Source organism: Pteronotus mesoamericanus, unplaced genomic scaffold (genome assembly GCF_021234165.1).
Source record: "Pteronotus mesoamericanus isolate MK-2021 breed Mesoamerican mustached bat unplaced genomic scaffold, CSHL_Meso_final contig_29, whole genome shotgun sequence".
NCBI lineage: Eukaryota > Metazoa > Chordata > Mammalia > Chiroptera > Mormoopidae > Pteronotus > Pteronotus mesoamericanus.
Window position 1 is genome coordinate 6,532,557 of NW_026555123.1, and position 21,820 is coordinate 6,554,376.

General features: G+C 55.1%; 1 protein-coding gene across 1 annotated transcript in view; it reads left to right on the top strand.

Annotated features, from left to right (window-relative positions):
* Positions 1-2,435: 2,435 nt before the first annotated feature.
* The window catches only part of RAB3C (RAB3C, member RAS oncogene family), an 86,163-nt gene continuing 66,778 nt past the window's right edge, over positions 2,436-21,820 (top strand). The window contains exons 1-2 of the mRNA XM_054575302.1: positions 2,436-2,542; positions 10,235-10,462. Of these exons, the coding sequence (XP_054431277.1) occupies positions 2,519-2,542; positions 10,235-10,462 (252 nt within the window). The 5' untranslated portion in view covers positions 2,436-2,518. The remainder of the gene's footprint in view (positions 2,543-10,234; positions 10,463-21,820) is intronic.

The following is a 21,820-nucleotide window of genomic DNA, read 5'->3' on the forward strand; positions in this document are numbered from 1 at the left end:
AAGTCTCCCCAAACCTCTTGCAACTATACTAGTATTTTCACAGCTCAATTGTTTTCGTGGGCTCTTCCACAAGCGAGAGAGATATGGACAACTGAGGAGGTATATGTCGTTTTCATAAAATGTCCAAAAAAGACGGGGTTCTCAGAGACAGGCAAACCCCTAACAGCGCCGCATTTGCGATACTTAACCGCGCGCTGGGCGAGCGGCCTCCTGGGGTCCGAGGCCTTCGGGCGGCGACCGCAGCGTCAGTGACAGAACCTCGGAAGACGGACACTCTTACCTGCCCGTGTGGTGTTTAAATTTTCAAATGCCAAACAATCACACTTAAGTGCTGGGTTTTTTGTTTTTGTTTTTTAATTTCTTCTGAAAAAAATTTATAAAGAGGTGTGCCTTCGCATGTATCTTTAAAAATCACAGAAGTCTTATTTCTCATAAGCTGCTACCAGGAATGGCTAGAGGAGGGTCCCTTTCACCTTTTACTTTTGTTTGTTATGAGCTAATTTAAATGCAATCGCTCTAACCATCACGACACCGCAACGATTAGGGGAGCATTTAAAAGTGTATGTTCTGAATAGTTATAAAAACTGTTCGCCGCGGTGATGAAAGTGCATTGGATTCTCACTGATGACAAGATTGGAAGACAGGCCTTAGATTTCTTAAACGAAAACAAAAACAAAACCCTAAAACTAATGGGACATAGTAGGTTCCCCATTCACTGTTGTCTCATTATTCAGTCAATCTGTGAAATTGTTAGTTTGTGTTTTTAAAAAACTCTCCCATATAAAAGATCTTACGGCAGTGATTCTTGAATTATGGCCACTTGCATCAGAATTGCCGGCGCGTTTGTTTAAAATGCTGACCACTCGGAAGCCCCATGATGCCTCGAGAATTTGAATTTACTCCCCGCTCCCCCAGATTCAAGCACATTTCCGTCCAGACCCCGCGTTCCGCTGCCTGTCGGACGCGATGAAGTTTCAGGCTGAGTCAAGGTGCTGCTTCCACGCCTCCGCGCCAATGTCGAGCTCGCGCCATTCCCTCCGTAACAGACAGTCCGGCCTCTCGCCAGAGGCAGCATCTGTCCTGGGCTGATCACCGTTTATTCTCAAGGGGAGGGGACTGCCCGGCACGGGGACACGGACAGTCTGACACGCTAGTCAGCTGGGGGACAGGTAAGTGTAATAGAAGAGCAGTTCAGAGATTTGAGACCCATTTTGAACTAGTGTGCGAGGAAAAGGCTGAGTGGAAGGACAGGGTAACTTGATAAGGGCTCCAGTGTCATCCTGTGCAGGTGCTGTGGCCCCGATGACGGGTGTGCTCCCTCGGTAGGACCTGCTCTGGGTGAATAACCCGGCGCGCACTCGGCGCTTGCCCGCGGCCGCGCCCCGGGGACGCGGACGGCGCCGGCCTGGGAGGGGCCGCCCCGCGCGGTGGCGCCCCCGGCGCGGCGCCGGGGAGCCCTTTCTCTGCGTTGCCGCCAGGACCGCCCACTCCTCCCGCGGGAAGCAGCGGTCGGTCCTGACCAGCGGCGCGCCCTCGTGCCTCTTTCTCCCTCCGCGCCGCGCCCCCGCCCGCTCCATTGTGCTGTGCGTGATCCTCGCCTCCCGCAGAGGAGCTTCGCCGAGACCGGGAGGCGCGCCTCGCCATGGAGCTGTACGGAAAGGTGAGCGAAGGGCGTCCCCCGCGAGGTCTGCAGGGCAGCTCACCTGACGCACTTGTGTGTGAGTGCGTGTGTCAGTGTCCGTACGCACGTGTGTGCGTGCGTGCATGTGCGCGCGCGCGCGTTACTGTGTCAGTGTATGGGTGTGTGAGTGGGTGTGTGTGTCGGTGTATGAGTGTGTCAGCGTCAATGTGAGGGCGCGCGCGCGCGTGTAACTGTCAGTGTATGGGCGTGTGTGCATGTGCGCGCCCGCGCGTGTCAGTGTACGGGTGAGTGTGTCCCTGTCTATGTGAGAGTGCGCGCGCGCGCGCGCTCCCTCTAACGCGAGGGTGCGGGCAACCCAGTTTAAACTGTCCGGGTTCCGGACGGCAGGTGCAGGGCCGAGAGTCGCAGCGCCGTGCGGGTGTCGTTTGTTTCGGTCGTCAGCACCCGGCAGTGCGTTCCCTAACCGGGAAGTCCCAGTGCAGCCTCGGAAGGCCACAGGTGGAAACTGCAAATCCGTCGCTGCGGCTGAGCTGGGGTCCCGCCCGCCTGCGCCCGGGGAGGGACCGGGCGAGGCTGAGAGCGGCCCCGGGAGCGGGAGGTGCGGCGGCCGAGCGCGGCGGGAGGGAAGGCGGCCCGCGCTCTGGGTCGCCGGGAGCTGTAGTGCACGGCTCGCGGGCTCGCGGGCTTGCGGGGCGCGGCCGGGGTCTAGACTACAACTCCCAGGAGCGCGCGCGCCGAGCCAGAGTGCGCATGCGCCCCAGGAGGGGACAGCGCCGGTGCTGATATCGGGTGGGTCAGCGAACCCGAGGGTGCGGAGCGCGGAGCGCGCGCCGGACTAGCGCCGTCGTCCCCGAGAGCGAGGGCCGCCCGAGAACAATGAGACACGAAGCTCCCGTGCAGGTGAGTCTGTGCGGAGCGTGTGGCCCTGGGAGGGACTGACAGAGACGCTGGCACCCTCGGTCCGGGCGGCCACCGCGAGGAGTGCTCGGACTCGGTCCGGGAACCGACGTGTCGCGATGGGAGAGGGGCTCCTTGTCGCCGTCCTGGGCTCCACAGAGACAGTGAGCGCGCCTGTGTGCCTGTGAACAACACTCTGGGCGCGGGGTCGTGTGTCACCTGCCGTCCCTGATCTGGGACCGCGGTGCCAACGCGAGGGCTTCGGGCAGGCGGGCGTCCAGGGGTCCTGGGGTCGGGACCGACCGAGCGCCGGGCCACGAGCGGGGAGGGCAAGCGGTGTTAGGGCCCCCTCAGTCCCCGGCCTCGGTCAGGGCTCGGACAGCGTAGGCACACAGGGCGAACACCGAGGGCTCGGCGCCACGAGGAGGCCCTTCACCTCTGACCCCGGCAGGTTCACCCCTGCCCTTCACCTCTGAGCCTGGCAGATTCACCCCTGCCCCTTACCTCTGATCCCAGCACAATCCAGAGGCCCTTCACCTCTGACCCCAGCAGTTTCACCCCTGTCCTCCACCACTGACCCCAGCACAACCCAGAGGCCCTTCACCTCTGACCCTCGCCTCTGACCCCGGCAGGCTCACCCTTGCACCCAGAGACCCTGAGCCCCGAGCGATGGGCCTGTCGCTGCGCGCTCAGCCCCTTCAGTCCCACTCAGGTTTGCTGCCGTGGAATCCTGTGCCGAGCGTCGGCATTAACTTCTGTTTTCAAGGAGCGGTGAGCGATCGCTGCTCGTCTCCCTGGGTTCCCGGGCGAGCAGGGTCCGTGCACCGCCGAGCCGCACAGGTGGCCGGACCGCGGGACGGCGGAACCGCGGGTCAGGGGTCCCTCCCGAGAGCCCGGCTTTGCTGCCAAATCCAGGGGCACAAATGTTTGACCTTCGTTCTTGCTGAAACGTTTTCCTCATGAATCAAGGACTTTAAACATATGCATCTATTTACTTTTCATCTATTTTATGGGTTATGCGCTTGAAGCTATACACTGATTGAACTGTTAATGAAACACCCACAAATCTGCAGAATCTGTTTGTTGAAGGGTCAGGCAGCGGAAGCCCTTAGATGACCGCGTGAGTTATTGAGAATTTGCTTTGTTCTAGAGAACAGGGCCCCCTTGTGTGCTTCCCGGTACCTCTGTGTGCGCCTCGGCTGTTCGCTGCGAACCTGATGTGAACAGAGCCTGGCAGACAATGAAGGTGCCGGCTGTGGCCATGGAAATATGTTGGCTGATGATGGGTTTCCATTGCCGGAGCCGCTGCCGGCAGCCGCCTGGCCACATTAACCGTATTTGATTAGAAGTAAACATAGACAGTGGTATTTGAAAGTACATTGTTAATGTTTAAGTCAACTCCGTATATGCACTGAAGTGTTCCTGTCAAAATAAACTGCTAACTATCAGCCACACTGCATCTTGATTTTTATTTTTGTAAAAGAGTTGCTTAGAATCTTCAGAGGGTCATTAAAATGTTACAGAACTATATGAAATCAATGCCTTAGGAAATATTTTAAATTATTTCATATCAACTATATAGTAAGCAATTTAACAAAGAATTAATATAAAAATAGGTAACAAAATTAATTTGCTCATGGATGGATTTTTTTTCATATTTATGGTGTACTTGATTCACTGGACTAGATTGAGATTTAAAAATTTAAATGCCCAAATGCTATTGTGAACAATGTACATTTTAAGAAATCAAAGACTGTTTTCTGTAGTGTATTTATTTAAAGCACACTCGTTGATTCAGTTAACAAGTAAATTGCTGTTTTGGTGGTTCTCTTCATTATAATCAGATTTTCAAACATAATGATAGGAAGAATAAAAACTGTAAACATGCTTTGTATTTCTTAAGTGTCAAGTAGTGTCTCAGCATCCATACTTCTGAATCATAAGCACATTCCCAGAGACTTTGACACATGAAAATGTAACAAGATTAATAGCTAACATTTCTTTTTTCTTCTATTTAAAGACTGAATGAATGCTATCATTTTAAATATATGTTCTTAAATTTTACTTAGGTTTCTGGACAATGGGTGACAAGCAAAACCTCATCCTATAGTTGCATTATCCTAAGATATTCCTTTCCCCATTTAAAAATATTTAATTTGTTGATGTAAAACAAAACAAGTTCTTTAATTGTTGATTTCCTAATTACATACTTTCTAAAGTCAGAGGCGCCTTTTAAAAATTATTTAATGTCTTTTAAAAAGTAACTGATATGCCTATATCTTGGTGTTGTGTTCAAGGTAGTTTTTGATATGGGGTATTTGTTTTTTAATCCTCACCCAAGGACATGCTTATTGACTTTAGAGAGAGAGGAAGGGAGGAAGGGGGCGAGGAACATCATCTGGTTGCCTCTCACATGTGCCCAGGCTGGGCACCAAACTGGCAACTTAGCATGTGGCCTGACCAGCAAATGAACCCATGACCCTTTGGTTTAGAGGATGATGCTCCAGCCCACTGGGCCACACCAGCCAGAGCTCTCTAGGGATATCTTTTGAAAAATATCACTCTAAGTTGATGCAAAGTGAGGGAAAATAACTTTTTTATAGTGACTATTAAAATAATACACAGTGATAACATTTGATTTCTGTACTTCTTTTGTAACTAAATAACCAGGAATAGCATTTGGCAAGTGCTCCAAATGATGGGCTAGAAAGTTAGAATTTTAACGCAGGAAGTGGCCGCTCTGGGCCTCGTTCAGCGTATCTGTCAGTCCCCAGGGCCAAGTGAAGCGGGCAGTAGCACTGCTCCTGACACGAGGGAAGGACACGGGAACAAGCTGTCATTTGATTCGGACTGAACAAATTCCAGTTTATTTAGTGCTTTGTGCCAAGCACTGTGCCTCGGATTCAGATCTCTGTGTGTGTCTGTCTATCCACCTGTCTGTGTATAAAATATGAAACAGTCCTAGAGGTCACTGTTACTGATTGCAGTCAATATAACTGGTGCTTATTAAGAACAAATAACTCTTCTAACACGGTAGGTTCAAGATTCTGCCACATCTCCGTCTGGAAAGCCTGTGTCCCGTCTCCTGTTATTTTGGGTTTCCCAGGAAGACTCAGAAGAGTGTTGTGAAGAATGAGGGCGCTATTGATGTAAATTGATCCATTCATTTGGTTCAGAAGAAAGAAAAATGGTCTCTATCTTCTGTTTATAAAACAAACCTGTATAAACTAAACCAAACATTTCAGAAGGGCCAATGCTTTAAAAATGGCTTGATTTTTGTTTCCTGGATTTGAATTTCTTGCAGGTTGGCTTGCTGTCTTGCAGGACCAACGTGGAATCCATTGTCTCTGATTGAATGCTTAGTCTTCAGTTTTGTTATCTGCAAGATTCTTGAGTCATCTCAGAAATGCAGAGCATTCTATTTGGGAAACTTTGAAGAAAAACATCTACCCCCTGTATGAAACAGGCTGCCAAGAAACTAAAAATAAAAAGATTATTTGGCTAAAAATGAGGTGGACTGAAGAAGGTATATGGATGTAGGTTGAAGATGAAGTTGCGGTGAAACTCCATAATCAATATTAAATGCAGTCATGCTGTATAGAAAAACAACTTAAAAAGAAATAAAGTCTGAATAGTCACTGTTTCATTTGATCATGAAAAATGCTCATCTCCCTTGCATTTCATTATCATTGAATTTCTGACAGTGTCAGGCTTCAGCGGTGGCCCCTTTGTCTTTACAAGAAACGGAAACTTAGTTCCCCTCCTTTATGGAGACGGAGACTGAGGAGCAAGGGGCTCCTTCCTCCTCCCCACAAGGGCCGCTGGATGTGCGGGCAGATCCCCTCACCTCGTTCCTGTCTGAGGGGCTCCTCCTGCACCAGGAAGCCTGAGGCCGCTGCAGTTGTTCTGTTGTTGTGGCTGCAGGTATAGACACCCCATCATGCTGAGGACTTTTCTTTTGATTTTTAGTTTCCTGAGAGTATCTGTGTTTAACATCAGTGGGTGTTGAACTTTGTCAAACACTTGTCCTGTACCTATTGGGCGATTACACGGTTTATCTCCTTTATTCTGTTGGATGTTGTTAATTGATTTTGAGAGGATCTGGCCTTCTTTAGGTACATCCCTGTTGGCTCTTTCCAGGTGTTGCTGGATTCAATTTGATCACTTTCCTTGAGTTTTGCATGTAAGTTCATGGTGGATATTGCTGTGTGATTGTTTTGTAGCATCTTTATGAGGCTATAATATCGTAGTCATGCAGACCTTATAAAACAAGATGAGAAATGTTCTTTCTCTGTTTTCTGAGTGATTTTGGTGTGATTAATATACATTGGTATTTAAAGCATTTGGCAGAGTTCATCAATGGAGCCACTGGAGCCTAGAGTTTTCTGTGTGGAAAAAATCTGACAAATTCAACAATTTTTTTTTTTTACTCTGTGTGTGTGTGTGTGTGTGTGTGTGTGTATCTGTCATCCAAGCACCTGCCTGTCTACCTACTGACCTACCTACCAGCCTGTCTCCCAGCCTGCTCCATCTCTCATCTGTCATCCACCCACCACCTGCCTTTGGGGGGTGGGAGGTTGCTGTTTTGCCTGCCACCACATACTAAAGATGACAGGTGGATGGATGGATGGGTGGACAATGGATGGTGGGTGGATGGACGCTTGCGGGAGTTCAGCAGGGAAACAGGCCACTTCACCGCCTGGGAAACATCCTGTCCCCAGTGGGGGCATTGGCGTCTCTCCTGAGAGGCTCTGAAGCTGGAAAAGGGACTCTCGGGTTGAGTGGGAAGTTCAACTCTGATTCTTTTTTTGGAAATTAATTCAAAATTAATGTAATTTAAAGTGTTATCTTTTCTCTAACTCTTAGGAGCTCTGACTTGCTCTGGGGGAGGTTACTTCATGCTTACTCGCATTTTCAGACTTTAGCTATATTTTCCCACGTAGTGAGAGGCGTCAGTAAATTTGCACAGCGAGTGTCTGTGATTCCCTCCGGCACTGCTGTCCAACTGCTTCCTTTCTGCTCTCAGCAAGGCACTAGGGCGTCTCTTTCTCCATCCTCTGAGCCAGGATTCATTTCCTTATTCTACAGTTTGATAAAACGTATACATTCCCAGTGCACAGCTTTTTGGCTCTCTGTGAATCTTACTGAGGCTATAACTCAGGCACTAGTAAAAGTCTGCCAGAGCAGTGGGTTAGCAACCTCTGTAATCGCCCCTCAGAGGCTCTGGGCTCAGGCCCCAGCAGGAGCCCGCAGCACCCACCCCCTTGCTGCTCCGAGGGTGAGTGGGCTCAAGGCCCACACCACAGAGAGCCCCCCGCCCCCCATGCCTTCCCCTGCGGGAACCTCCACGGAGCACTCAGAGCGCCTCTGCAGGGGGTGCCTGTTTCTTCAGGCATTGTAGTTGGCCTGGTTCTGGAGCAGGACTTGGGACAGGCAGCCACAGAGTCCATCCTGCTTTGTCTGGAGGCGACCTAGTGGGCTGAGGGCTCCACGGTGCCACCCACATAGGGCAGGGCAGGGCAGGGCAAGGCAGGGCGCTGTGCAGGTCGACCGTCGGGTGTGCTGCTCTGGAAACCGTGGTGTCTGCATCCTGGCTGGGCCTGGGCTGAGCACCGTCCACCCAGGGTCCGAGCTGGTTTGCACAGAGGACAGTGGCAGGAGCTTCCTGCCTGCCATCTGCCACCTGGCTGACCTTAGCAGTCCCAAGAGGGGAGAATATCCATTGTTGAAAGGGCTGTGTCTGCAGGAACCTGCCGAACACAACAGTTACCTGGGCTTCCAGGCATGGGGGGATGGGTGGGCGGGCAGCGGTGGAGCAGTCAGAGCAAGACATCCTTGTTTGAACTGATTGTCCAGATGGAAGTCCTGCTTTTGTCCTTGGCCGGTACTTGCAGCGGGGGGGGGGGGGGGGGGGGTCTGCCTAAGCGCAGGGACTCCCTGAGCAGAAGGGAAGGCAATGCCACCAGCCTGCGTCAGGGGCCAGGTTTTCCTGCCTGCAAACACTCATCACAAGTTGTAATCACTGAAGGCATCTGTGTGGTTGCATGGACTTAACAAGAGAACGCTTCAGCCAGTACTTATTAAGGAAGTGTGACATGCAATCAGGAGTTTTATTGTCCTTGAGTTTTTTCATGTCCACAGACTTTCTTTTTGTTCTTATTCTGATGCCTACAATTGTGCACTTTTACTGGCAGTAAGTCTCTGTACAAAGGGACTGTGCTGTCCCACCCTCTCCCTTTTCCCGGTTCCCGCAGGCGTCCATGAACATACCCCTGACCTCAGAGGCCATGCCTTCAGTGACACTGAGCACTGTTGACTGCTTCTCCTGCTCTGTAGTCTGCAGGGGTTTCTCTGCGCCGTCCAGCCTGGGAAGCTGCCACTGTTGATCAGATTTTATGGGAAATGACAAAAGACCTCCTGGCCTTAGCCTGCTCTTGAGAACTGCCCACAGTTATGGCCGTGCTCCGTGCCTGTCGGGCTCAGTGCAGGGACCACGGCAGCTGTGCCGAGTGTGACGGAGGAGCCGAGTGCTCCGTCAAGTGCATGTGGGCATGTGGGCCCCGTGGCTCCCTCCTGGGCTGCGCAGGCAGCACCACGGAACGCACGAGGCCAGGAAGGCGTCGGGTGTCCTCCTCAATGCCTCCCCGGCTCTGAGCCAGGCGGCTGTTAGGATGGCTGTCAAAAAAATAAGTAAATCGACACCCACGTCAAGCATTTCTAATTAATAACAAGACTGTTCTCCACGTTATGTTGCGTGCTTCACACAAGTGTTACCTTCACAGGCGTTGCAATTAGATCTCACTTGTTTCCATTTCATGTAAGAGAGGGAAGTGGGGCGCATCAGCTTAAAGTAGCAAACTCAAGGCCTCATGGCCTCTAGTGGGGGACCACCGCTCGGCTCCAGGGGTGCGATCGCCGAGGTGTTTGGCCGTGAGCATCGTCTCCGTCTTTCAGAGCAGATGTGGGCCACTTTGCCGTCCCCGTGAGAGTCGGGGCGCAGGTGGGAGACGGGGTGTGGGTGCAGAACATGGGCCCTGCCCAGTGAGTGCTGCCCTTGGTATGGGTCACCTGTGTGAAACTGAGCGCATTACTTAGTATTTCTAAGCCTCCGTTTTCTCCTTTTAATGTGGAAATAACAAAGGCACCCACCTCACAGGGTTGTCGTGAGAGTCAAATAAATTACTGGTTCCTGGCACACGGTTTGAAGCATGTGCACTTGCCATCGTTGTTATTTTTAATTTGAAAGCAGCCCCATTGTGTTCAGGTGGTTTAAGGTGATGCTAGCAGATGAGCTCGAGGCGCCTGGGGAGTAAGGGCGGCCCTGCGGACTCAGACCCTTGAGCAAGGAACACCCCGCCGCTCAGACCCGGGTGTCACCACCGGGTGACGTTCCAGAGCCTGTAGCCTCGCCCGGCTCCCTGTCCTCGCTTTTCATGTTGCCACACAGACGTCCCCTCTGGTGCTTGGATTGGTTCTGGATGCTGAGCACCGGCGAACACCAGCCCAGCGGGAAAGGGCTGGGAGGGGTGGGCTCTGTCTCCCAGCAGGGGCCGTCGCCATGGTTACGTGTCAGGGAAGAGAGGAGCACTTTGCTCTGTCTCCTCTCGAGTGGGCAGAGAGGCCAGTAATGAGCGGCCGGACCGCTAGCATATCACTGAACAGAGACTGACGGCACCTCTTTTGTTTCCGCCGCAGATGGCCTCCGCCCAAGATGCCAGGGTGGGCCAGAAAGACTCCTCTGATCAGAACTTTGACTACATGTTCAAACTGCTCATCATTGGCAACAGCAGCGTGGGCAAAACCTCCTTCCTGTTCCGCTACGCTGATGACTCTTTCACATCCGCCTTTGTCAGCACAGTCGGGATCGATTTCAAAGTAAAAACTGTATTCAGAAATGAAAAGAGAATCAAGCTTCAGATTTGGGTAAGTGACCTTAACTGAGCGTGCTACAGTAGGGCGTGCGACCCACGCGCGTGTGAGGGAAGGGCTCCCTGCCCTGTCTGTCCGTCCGTCCGTCCGTCTCCAGGGCGCCACAGCCTCCATCTCCAGGCTCCCTGCTGTTCCCAAGACAGCAGAGCAAAGCCTCTTTAAGGCTTATAAACTGAATTGTGCCTTGTTGTCAAGTGATGCTCCTTAAAAGTGTCCAGAAAAGACCCACTGTCAGTGCTGTTGTGTTGGTGGGAGGAACGGCTGGTGAGAAGCCTGGCTCTGCCACTGTGGTCGGTGTGACCGTGGGCTCGCCTGCAACTCCTTCTGTGCCACTTGTCTAATCCACACAAAATGGGTCTCACCTTTCATGCAGCAGGAAGCAGCCTATCCTGGGCATTTTAAAGAAAAAGACAAACGAGCAAGTGTAGAAAACGCCTAAGTATAGTGCCTTCCCAAAGCCCCAGGTACAACTTCAAACATGATCTATTTATACTCGGTGGATGTTGGGTTCTCAACTCTACCAGTCATGTTTATCTGCACAAATAAAGTAAAACGAATGAAGTAAATATTTATTTTAAAACAGGTTTCCTCTAAGCACAAGGCCCTCCCTCCGGTCAGCTCTGAGGCCGCGGGCTGGCTCCCGGCCGCGCAGCGCCTGCGGGAGGGCAGAGCCGCCTCATCGAAACGCTGCGGGGGAACTCAGCACAGCGGGTGGGACACAGGGGAAAAACGCATGCGGGTGACAGGTGTGAGCTGCCAGGGTTGATGAAGGGGCCAAAAGCCGCTTGCACCAGAAGTGTGTGCGGAGCGCCTGTGTACGTGCATAAAGCTCAGGTACACGGGCGGGACGTGCTCCGGGCAGTTGAGGCCCCTTTTCCTGGTCCTTTTACCTCCACTGCTGACCTGGGCGCCCTCAGCAGCTTCCTGAGGGTCGGCTTCCCACCCTCTCCCGGGGCCGGTCTGATGCCTTCGCTACGGGGCTGGTCCCGGACCATGGGTGGTAGGCGCCCGCCTCAGCTACGCAACGTCCCAAGACAGGCAAGCTCTGGGGGAAACCGTTTAAATGTGTTTAAAATAAAAGAGCCTTTATTAAAACATTTAGGTGACCTTTACGTACCTTAAAGCTTTTAGCAGTGAGATTTAAAGATGCGGATAACACAGACAGGCATCCCCTCAGGGCGTTGGCGGGGTTTGTTACCGTTTCTCTTACTCCACTCTGGAGCCCCCGTCAGACCAGACAGAGCTCAAGCGGGAGCCTGGAAGAGCAGCCCCGCCGCTGAGCTTCCTCCTCAGGCCGTCTTCTGGGACCAGGAGCTGCTTTGTGAAGATGGCAGCCTCGCAGGGCGGGTCCTGGGAAGTGGAAGCAAAGGCTCCGGAGGGGCGGGGGCCGCGGGGGCGGGCGGCGCTTCTGGGAGGCGCCTGCAGGCGCGTCTGCTTCGCTGCCGTGTTTGTGTCCCCGGAAGTACTGACTCGCGTGCCGTTCCCATGGTCTGACGACGTCACGAAATCCTTTATTTGGGAATGTGTTTGACACAGAGGTTTGTCGTCTCATGGCATTTTAGTTACCCAACAACGGTTTTTCCTAGTTCATATTTTTGTGAACTGACATTAACATGTAAACGAGTTACTGAGATCTCAACAGTCTCCTCGGTCGATGCTGCCATCTCCTTCTTCCGACACACCGTGTGTGGGGGCGGCAGCCCAGGCGGTCCTTTAATTCCCTGTCGGGGCCCCGCGGCCGTCCTGCCCTTTAATTCAGCTGTGACACTCACCACCCGGACCCGGCAGGGCCTCCGCAGGTGAAGGCCTTAGTGTCGCAGGCCCCGCCCCCACCTCTGAAAACCAATCGCAGGTCGGCTAGCTGCACGGCCCGCCGTCAGGGATGGTAATTGGCTAGAACAGCTCAGGAGACCTAGGAAAACGCCGGGCTCACTGGTATTGGTGTGTTTGAAGCCCGCAGCTTGGGGCCAGCCAACCAGAGAGCAGCACAGGGCAGAGCACGGGGCTGCGGGCGGGGCACATCCCCTCGAGCGCTGAGGTGTGGCCCCTGGCCCGGCGGCTCGCCGGGACGCAGTGTCCGGCTTCTGCGGATGTTAGGCCAGGGCTCCAGCCGTTTGGGAGGAACCGAGTTCCAGCACTTCCCCTCCGGGAGGTGGGGATGGGGCCGGAAGTCCCAGCCCGTTGGCCGCGGGGTCCCGTCTTCCGGGAACGGTCTCCTTGGGGAAGCCTTCCAGGGGCGCACCCAGAGCCACCTCAGGAGCGGAAACTCCGGTGCAACGGAAGGGGCTTCTGTGAACAGCCCCCGACCACGGGACGCCCAGGGTCTCGGGAGCTCGGTCCCAGGATCAGGAGGAAGACCGAGTGGCCCCTCTCCCCGCCTCGCAGCACCACCGCCCGCTGCACATTTCAGGGGAGGGAAGCGGAGGGAAGCGAAGCGAAGCGGCCTCGCGGGCTGGTCCAGGGCAGCAGGGCCTTCCCGAGCCCGGCCGCGGACCCGGGCCCGCCCGCGGCTCTCCTGGTCGAGAACGGCCCGCGGACAGAGCCCCTCTAGGGAGCGGAGGCCAAGGCAGGGAGGGCTGCGTGCCCAGGCCGAGCCGAGTCCCGAGTCCCGAGTCCGGGCCGCTGCCGGACGTGGCATCTGCGGCCAAGGGTCCTCAGGCTCGAGGCCGGGCTCCAGGCAGGGCTCCTAGTCAGGGAGGATGCGGGAGCCACCCCTCCTATGTATTCGGGGATTCGCTCTTTGCGTCGCTGTGAGAGGGCTTTCTGAGCCTGCAAACCGGGCAACTGGGCTTCCACAGCCCGTGTGCAAGGAAAGCGTCTTAATGGTGATGCGAAGTGTGACATTTCTTCTTGGACACGTGGCCCCTCCGTTCTGTTGACGGTCCTCACTGCCTGGTAGTAAACGTGCTTGGGAAAACCCCATCGCCGCCGTGCCCGTGGCAGACTGGCCTCCGCCAGTGTTGTTGCGACTCCTCCACTGCGTGAAGCTTCCTGCTGCGCTTCCATTGGATGACCATTTTTAAGATCCTCAAACCAGAATTTTTCACAGTTTTAGAGATTCCAAGTATTTAGGCTGGTTCCTTTATTATTTTGCGTGTATGTAATGGTGTTAAGAATAGATTGGAGAGAGGTTTAGTGTGGTTTTTCACTTTAATTATAGAAAGAGATTTCACATCTGGGGCCTATGGCATTTCGGTTTAATTTAAAAAGTGGTTTAGCCTCGAGAATGGCTATGCAGACGGGACCTCTCCCCGTGAGGGCACTGAAGACAGTGCCACCTCTGTCGCTGAGAGTGGCTGCTGCGCCCACGCTGTGTGTGGCGCCTGCCGCTGGGAACTTGGGGACTCGGGGACTCGGAGACTTGGGCTCAACGCCGCCCCCAGTGCCAGCGCCGAGCACGGTTGCTACCAAAACGGGCGGCCGGACGCCACAGCTTCCTTTGCTCAGGAAAACACCGGGCCCCCTATTTGCCGTGCAGCCTGCAGAGCTCACGTCCAGAACGCAGGGTCCAGCTGCCTAATAGAAGACCATGTGGCGAAGGCAGGCGGGGTGGCCCAGATGGCGGGCAGCTGTTCCCGTGAGGGTGTCACCGAGCTTTGTTTCCCTTCTGTATCTCCTTTTCCCGCCGCGCCTGTCTCCCCTCCCCGTCCTGCCGTGGTCTCTGGGCTCTGGCCAAGTTACTAGGAAACTCGCCTCCGCATGTCCGGAGGCCAGGGCCACTGAGCCCACAGAGAGCCACTCGCTGGGCGGTGCTCACTCGGACCCTGGTCACAACGCGGCCTCCTGCGGGTCAAGCATTGCTCCTGGCCCACGTGCTGCCGAGGGTGCTCTGACCCCCACAGAGAGCCACCGCGGAATCCCTCTCACTGCCTGGTGCAGCCACTGATGGGGGAGCTGAGAGGATGGGCCGCCTCGGCCTTGGGGAGAACGTGCTCCAAAATCCAGGCTTTAGCATTTTACTTTTTATGAATGGAAAAGAGAGAGTGCACACTGCTGTCTGGATTGTTTCTTAAATAAATTTAGTAGCAGCTTCATCCCAGGAACTTTGTATTTCTGCAAAACAAGAGTCAGAAAAATGGCTGAGAGCAGAGGGACCCACAGCTCGTGACCGCGGCCTCCGTGCAGCTGCTGGGAAGGGGAGAGCGGAGGTGAGGGCAGCAGGTGCGGGCTGGCTCAGCGGACCTTGGACCCTGCTTGCCCTGTGGGCCTGGGCGACCAGGGCCGGTGGGCTTGGCTGGAGAGTGAGAGCTGGATAGGGAGGTGGTCAGGGCTCTGAGTTCTGGACTGGTTTGCTTTGCATGTGAAAAACGAGTTATAGGCTCACTGGGGACGTGAAGGGGGGCTCTCCTTCCAGGGTCCACAGGCCCCAGGAGTCAAAGATCAGAGCAGGGAGAATGAAAGGCAGGCTCCTAGAGCCACCAGGGTGGCTTCTGCCTTTGATCCTGACCGTGGTCTCAGCCATGGTCACCGCAGGCCCTTGCACTGCTGGGTCTCAGCGTTTGGAGGCCCTGGATGTGGGGTCAGACCTGGCTCTCACAGGCGCCCTGGCCCCGCTCCTCATTTGGTGATGTGGCTGCTGATGGCACTGTTCGCCGTACCCAGCACTGACCATGAAGTGACCACTTCATGTTTACATGCAATTTAGAATTTTTTTTTTTTTTTTTTTTTGCAACAACCCCATGAGGAAAGTGGTATTATAGCCTCATTAAGTGAGGAAACTGAGAATCGCAAGACAGGAATGTGCCCAAGGTGGCAGCTAGGATGCGTCGGAGCGCGGTGTGGCCCGAGGCTTGCACTGGACCACACGCTGTCAGCCAGGCGGGGCGGCCACTCTGAAGCCCTGCATCTCTGATCCCAGCTTTCTCCCGCACTGAGGTGCTTACTGCTCCGTGCGCTCTCGCCCCCCTGTGTCACCCGTTTCAGGCAGTGGTGTGCAATCCGGGAACAGTTGTCTGTGTAAAGCCTGAGCAGGTCGCCGTAGTCTGCGTGGTGCGGAGAGCTCCGGCGTGCAGGGAGGACGCACGCTGTCAGCGCCGCCTCTGGCTCGTGCCGGCGGCAGTTTGGGGAACGTGTGGGCCCAGAGGGGATGTGTGGGGAGATGCCAAGGGAAACGGGCCGAACACCTGCGGAGAGTGCTCGGCCTGCGGCCTCTGCACTTGGTGCACGGTGATGGGACGGGAGCCGTGTTTGCTGGATGGTCAGGTCAGCCCCTGCCCACCGATCTATGTGGGCTCTGGGCTCTGGGCTGGGTGCTGGGGATAAACAGTGAGAGGCGCACAGTGTCGGCCGCAAGGAGCCGGCCCCCGGCGGGCCTTGGGTGAGGGCAGAGGCCCACCTGCTGTGAAGGGTGCCTGTGGGCGTGCACTCGGGGCGGACAGGAAGGGTGCCCGGCTGGAGGAGCCTCCCTGCACGAGCCAGGCACTGACAGGGAATCACTTGTTTGTTCACTCACTCATTCGTTCACTCAGTTGATATTTTTGAGTTTTTACTGCTCACCAGACACTGGAGGAAGTTGAGATTGCAGGTAAATCCGCAACGCGCAGACATGACGGTGCCCTGAGGAGAAGGGCAGAGCGCTGGGGAGGCAGCGGCAGCAGCAGGGCGCCCGTGCCCGTCGGGGTCCGGGGGTCCGCGTGGGCCGCCTGAGCTGAGGCCCGGGGGCGCGGCGCAGCCAGCGCTTGGAGAGCGGGGTGAGCTCGTGAGGTCTCCCTGTCTCTCTCCTTGTCTCTGTCTCCCTGCGTTTTGAAAACCACCTTTTGTTCTCTGACGGTTCCCACTGCAGCGTCACACAGAGTGTTTATTGCCTGCTGTTTCTCCCATCCCCCGCCCCGTCTGGCCCGTCTGCCTGAGCAGGGGTGGGTTTAGGTGGCTGTCGGGGCCTGAGGCTCTTACAGTTGGGTGATCCTCTTGAAGAAACAGGACACAGAAACCTCTTACTTTTGCCACAGTCACACAGCCGATGGCCATGTGAACCCTCTGCGGGGCCCTTGGAGGGAGCCTGGAGCATCATCTTTGGCGAGATTCATGGGCAGTCAGCTGTGCCTCTGTGGTGGTGTCCCCGCTTGCCTGTAGGGACTGAGGACACATGGGTGCCGAGAGGCAGTGGCCGCCGATGCTGGGAGGGAGGGGTGTGCGGGGTGCTGAGCGCATAGAGTGGGCACTGGGGCCCACGAGCTCCCCTCTTGGGCCTCAGTCGCTGATCCCGAACATGGAGGGTGGCCTCAGCTCAGCAAAACCAAACTGACGCTCCATGGCCCCTGATGCGCCTGGTACAGTGTGTGTGTTCGTAGGTGTTGAGTCATGTCAACCTCTGGAAAACCTGAGACGGACGATGTCCTTACCGTCTGTTCGCAGATGAGGAAACAGAGGCACGGAGGGCGGGACAGCTGGCAGGTTCGCGGCTCTGAGTGTGAGCCCGCCTGGCGCAGGGCCTTTCCTCGGGACGCTCCTGCTCCTGCTCCTGCTCTCCCGGCGGCTGCTTTTTCAGTACTTGCTCTGGGCCAGCCACCGAGCACATTTTATTTTTAGCACTTACACCAACCTTGAACTGGATTAATGTGGCTTTTTTTAAAGGTACGAGGAAACCAAGACCCAGAGCAGTTAAATAATTTCTTCCTGGTCACATAGCTCTTTTACTGCCTTTGTAGTACCTTTGAACTTCCTAACTCTCCAATTAAACGATCCAGGACGCAGCCAGCAATCGGGGGTGAAGTGTTTCTCCCAGCAGCACGGTGCACGGTGCCCGGATCGAGGCCTCTGGGCTCCCAGGCGGCCGGCCTTCTCCTGGACTTCTCGTCTGGCCACTGCCCTCTGAGAAAGGCAATTCAACCTTTGGTGGCAGAGAATGGAAATATTGAGTGAAGTTCCAAATAATTGTATGTTTAAGTGGCCCAGGCTTTAAAAAAATGAAATATTTTAATGAAAGTCTTTTTAACATGTGTTGCACATCTTGTTACTTCACGGGGTAAAAAGCTAAGAATGTGAACAATAAGACAAGTTGTCTTGCCAGTCCGGGTGTCAGTATGAGACCCCCGGGGACCGAGCCCCCAGGGTCCCGTGCGGACGTCTGTCATCGTAGGCTCAGTATCACCCAGCCGCCTTCACGTTCCGAGTGCCCTCGTATGAGGGCCTTTCCCTTGACGTGTGGCAGCTGCGGTGCAGGGCGGGTCTGACTCAGCTCACAGGGCGCCCCGCCCCCGCCCCGGCTGAGATCCACTGCGCACGCGGTGTGAGTGGCCTGCGGGCTCTGCTCCACGTGCTCGGGTGGAGCTCCCCCAGCAGGACGGGGCTGCGATGCAAGTGGCCCTGAGCCAGGCCGCCGAGTTCGGACCTTCTCTAGGCCGGACGACGTCCCAGGCAGCCTGGGCAGGTTAGGTGGCTTTGCATGCCTCAGGTTTTCTGTCTGTAAACTGGGAATGCTGATAGCACTGTGCTTATGGTCTTTCTGTAAACATTAAATAAAATACTTATAAAGTATGTCGCGTGGCACCTGACACAGAGTACGTGCTCAGTAAATCAGTCGTTTTTATTCCTCTCATCCTATTGCGTCTCACAGGCGTGGGCCCTAGCTGCCTAACTCTGCACTTCCTGCAGCTGCGCAGAGCCTTCTGGGGCGCAGGTTGCCCGTTCCAGTGCAGGCAGACACCTGTGTGGAGAGTGGAGCTGGTGTCTTAACATAGTAATGAGATGTCCACGCTTCTGGCCAAGGAACCTGAGTTCTGCTCTCTGGCTGCTTGCGCACGTCAGTGAGCCAGGGCCGTCGGCAGTACCTGGAAGTGCGCGGTGGCATCTGAGCCGTCCGTGCCCCAGGCGGGGTCATCGACTGCACCGCGAAGCGAGCCGCGTGGCTCACTCACTGACCACTCACCGGACCGGTGCCCCACTGTGGCAAAACAGCGATAGGTCACCACGTCCAGCAGAGCTGCCGCTGAGTGCGGGGCCGCCTTCTAGGACGTGGCCTGGTGGCACAGGCAGCTTCTGATCTAGGACGCGGCTGTGTCTCTCTCACCAGGTGCCTCCCTGTTTGTTCCTGTGGCTCTGTTTAAAGTGACTCCAAGCTGGCCAGCTGTTCAGCGCTAGGTAAACACGGCTCACATCTGGACACCAATGGGCCAGTTACACCTCCATGTGCACATCTCAGCTCAGAGTGAAGGAGAAAGCACAGCGTCTCCCAGGCCGTATAATATTGATTGTCAGTGTTCAGAATGCTCTGTCTTCCCTCCCGCGTCTGCTCTCCTCATGCTGACCTTGGTGGTCCTGGGCTACTTGGCTGGGAAGGCGGGGGAGAGGGCAGGCGTGGCCGTCGGCTGGTGCGGGTCACTGTGCTCTGCCCATGGGCGCATGATGGAGGTGCCTTCAAAGAGTTTGCAGTATTTCACGTAATCTTAGAATGTCTATAAAGCATCACCTACCAAAGGACAGTGTAAACTAATAAAGTACAAAGGAGACGTAAAATTAAATAGAATTGAAGTAGGTATGAGAGCTAACAGGATTGTGGGGAGAAACAGCAGGTAACTTAGGAATTTAATGATTTTATGAAGGGACGTGCAGGGTTTGGGGGAGCAATTGGGATGGGGCAGACCCTGTGGAGAGCTGAGTTGGGGAGGGGGTCCCTCTCTTGGACTAGCCCCTCCATGTTCCTGGCGGAGGCCCCCTCTCCTGAGCAGCTTGTCCCCGCGGAGCCCGGGGGCGTGAGGTGGGCAGAGGCCCGCATCGAGCACGGTGCGGGAGGCAGTTTGCGATTCACGTTTTCTGTACCAAATGACTCAGTTGTCAGAGAAGACGGCTTAGGGAACTAGCAGCATAGAAACCACGCGGCGGCGTCTCCATGTGTCCATAACCCTGACGATTGGGGTAACACAGGACGTTTCACAGCTTTTGTTGTGCTTTGACCATCCACATGGGCCTCCCTGACGGACTCACGGGCATTTGCTGCATGATTCTATCGAGGGCTCGAGGTGCCGCCCTGTCCACTTCACAAGGAAATGAACTGTGGCACTGGAACCGGGTGAGTGTCTGTGTGGAGCAAACACCAGTGAAGCCACACCCTGCCGCGCGCCCCCTCTGGGGGGCTTCGTGCCCTCTGAGAAGGGAAGGCGGGTGATCTGAGAGGCCCGTCGTGGAGGGGCGCGGCAGGCCAGGGGCTGCCTGGAGAGCCCTGTGCTGCGCGCTTCAGGCTCAGGGTCGGCCCCCTGGTCTGGAGCCTGAGGCTTGAGCAATGTTCCCAGACGCCAGCTGCCGACCTGCTTGGTCCTCTGACAAATGTGTCCCCAGACGGAGAGCAAGGCAATGTGTTGCTTCATAAACTAAATTTATTCAATTTCAAGGAGCATTTTAAATTAAAATAATATTATTTATTTTAATTAATTTCTTCCCATTAGTTTGGTGATTTGGTAGATGGTAGGTTTTCTTTGTAAACCTTTCTTGGGAAAAAGAAAGGACAGTTCTCTGTTGATCGCTCATTTGTTTTTATTTACTGCGTTTTAACGTGGTCTCGAGCCCGGACGCCCGGTTGTCTGGGAGGCCGTGCTGCGGGTCTGTGGCGAAGCCCTGCTGGGCTGACAGCGGAGGGGACAGCGAGGGACCGCGTGGCCCGGCAGTCAGTGTCTGTCCAGCCCCGGCCAGGCTTTGTCCTGGGGGCCAGCCCTTTACAGGGGTTGCTTTGCACTGTGCCAAGCGCCAGACCCTGGGGGCGCGGGGTTGGGGGGCTGAGGCTGCAGAGAAGCAGGTGGGAGTTCCCGGGGGCAGGGCAGCCGCCGCCGCCAGGAGCACCCCAGCTGCAGCTGCCGTTGCCAGCGCTGGCAGACGGGGCAGCGCGGGGAGGGGCGCCTCCCAGTGGAGGGAAGGGACGGCGTCAGGCGCTGGCCGACGGGAGGGGACGGTGGAGGCACTGGACGGGGGTCCTTTGTGAGGCATCAGGGGTGTGTGTGGCCTCCACTGTGGTCTCAGCTCTTCAGCAAGTCCTGACCCTTGTGGCACGTGTGGCGAAGTTGTTACTTGCTTCCCGGCTGCCGTGGAGGCCGCTGTCTGCGTCCCACAGGCCGGCTTCCTGGGCGGGTGGGGGGCAGGGCTCTCCCGGGCAGGCCACGCACTCCGGTGTCTTCGGTCTTCCTGGTGCCTGTCCGCAACTCAAGGCCAGCGTCCCGAGGCCAGTGACAGAAGCAGCCCAGGGAGAAATAGCGGGTTTTGGTGTCTGACAGTTTGACTCTGGGCAAATCAGTCAGCTCTGTTGGGTCTAGGTTTCATTTTCTATTAAATAAGGACAGTATTTGCCTTGCAGGCTTGTCTTGAAGAATAACGTAATATGTGGAATGTGCCTTGAATAAGTGATCTCATAGTTTCTGGACCAATTTACACTCTTAAAAATTATCAAGTGCCCCAAAGAACACGTGGTTGTGGGTTATGTCACTGATATTTACTGTATTAGACATTAAAACTGAAAAAGTAAATATTAATTTATTTAAAAATAAAAATAACACATGTAAAGATAAATTATGTGAAGATGCCCCATGATTTTTGACGCATGACATCCCAACAAAGTCATCGTGAGCTGAAAATACTGTCAGTGGAAAGCGGACGTGGAGCACCTCACCCACCAAACATCACAGCTTGGCCCCTCCCACCGTAAATGTGCCCAGAACACAACACCCAAAGACGCTGGCAACACAGCATCCTGGGGGGCGCTCGTCGGAAGTGCACCCTCGTGACCACGCGGCCGATGGGCGGCCGCTGCCCTGCTCCTGGGAGTATCACCCTGGGTATCACTGGCAGATGGTGGGTTTCCTTTGTAAACCTTTGATCTGGGACAGGATCAAAATCCAAAAAAGGATGGTTTCTCCTGAATGCGTAATGCTTTCTCACCGTTGTCAGGCTGCAAAATCTTAGGGTGAACCATTGTAAGTCAGGACCATCTGGACTTTTATGAAAAATAACTACATTTTTAAAAACAAAAGAAAAAAAGCAGTGAGGAGAGTGATCCTGTTATGTTTTCGCAGATCTCTTGGATGTCGTGTAAGGGAACACAGCTGGGTTTCCGAGTCTCCCTCCCCCACCTGCTGCCCTGCAGCCCCTGGGAACCCACCGCCCCCGTGGGGGGCGGTGGGGAGGACACACGACAGCTTGGCCTGACCTTCTGAGTGGGCTGGGGCCCAGACCGTGGCCCTCGGCCTCCGGAGAGTTGCTGATACTGTCAGCAGAGCAGGAAGCGCTGTGGGCACGTCTGATGGGCGCAGCTGACAGGCACGCCTGTGTGGACAGGGCCCCCCCCCCCGCGCCCACAGCTGGCAGGCGAAGGAAGGAGGCCTGGGCCACGTGGCTTTCCCGAGGCCAGGTCTGAGGCCAGAGCAGAGGGCA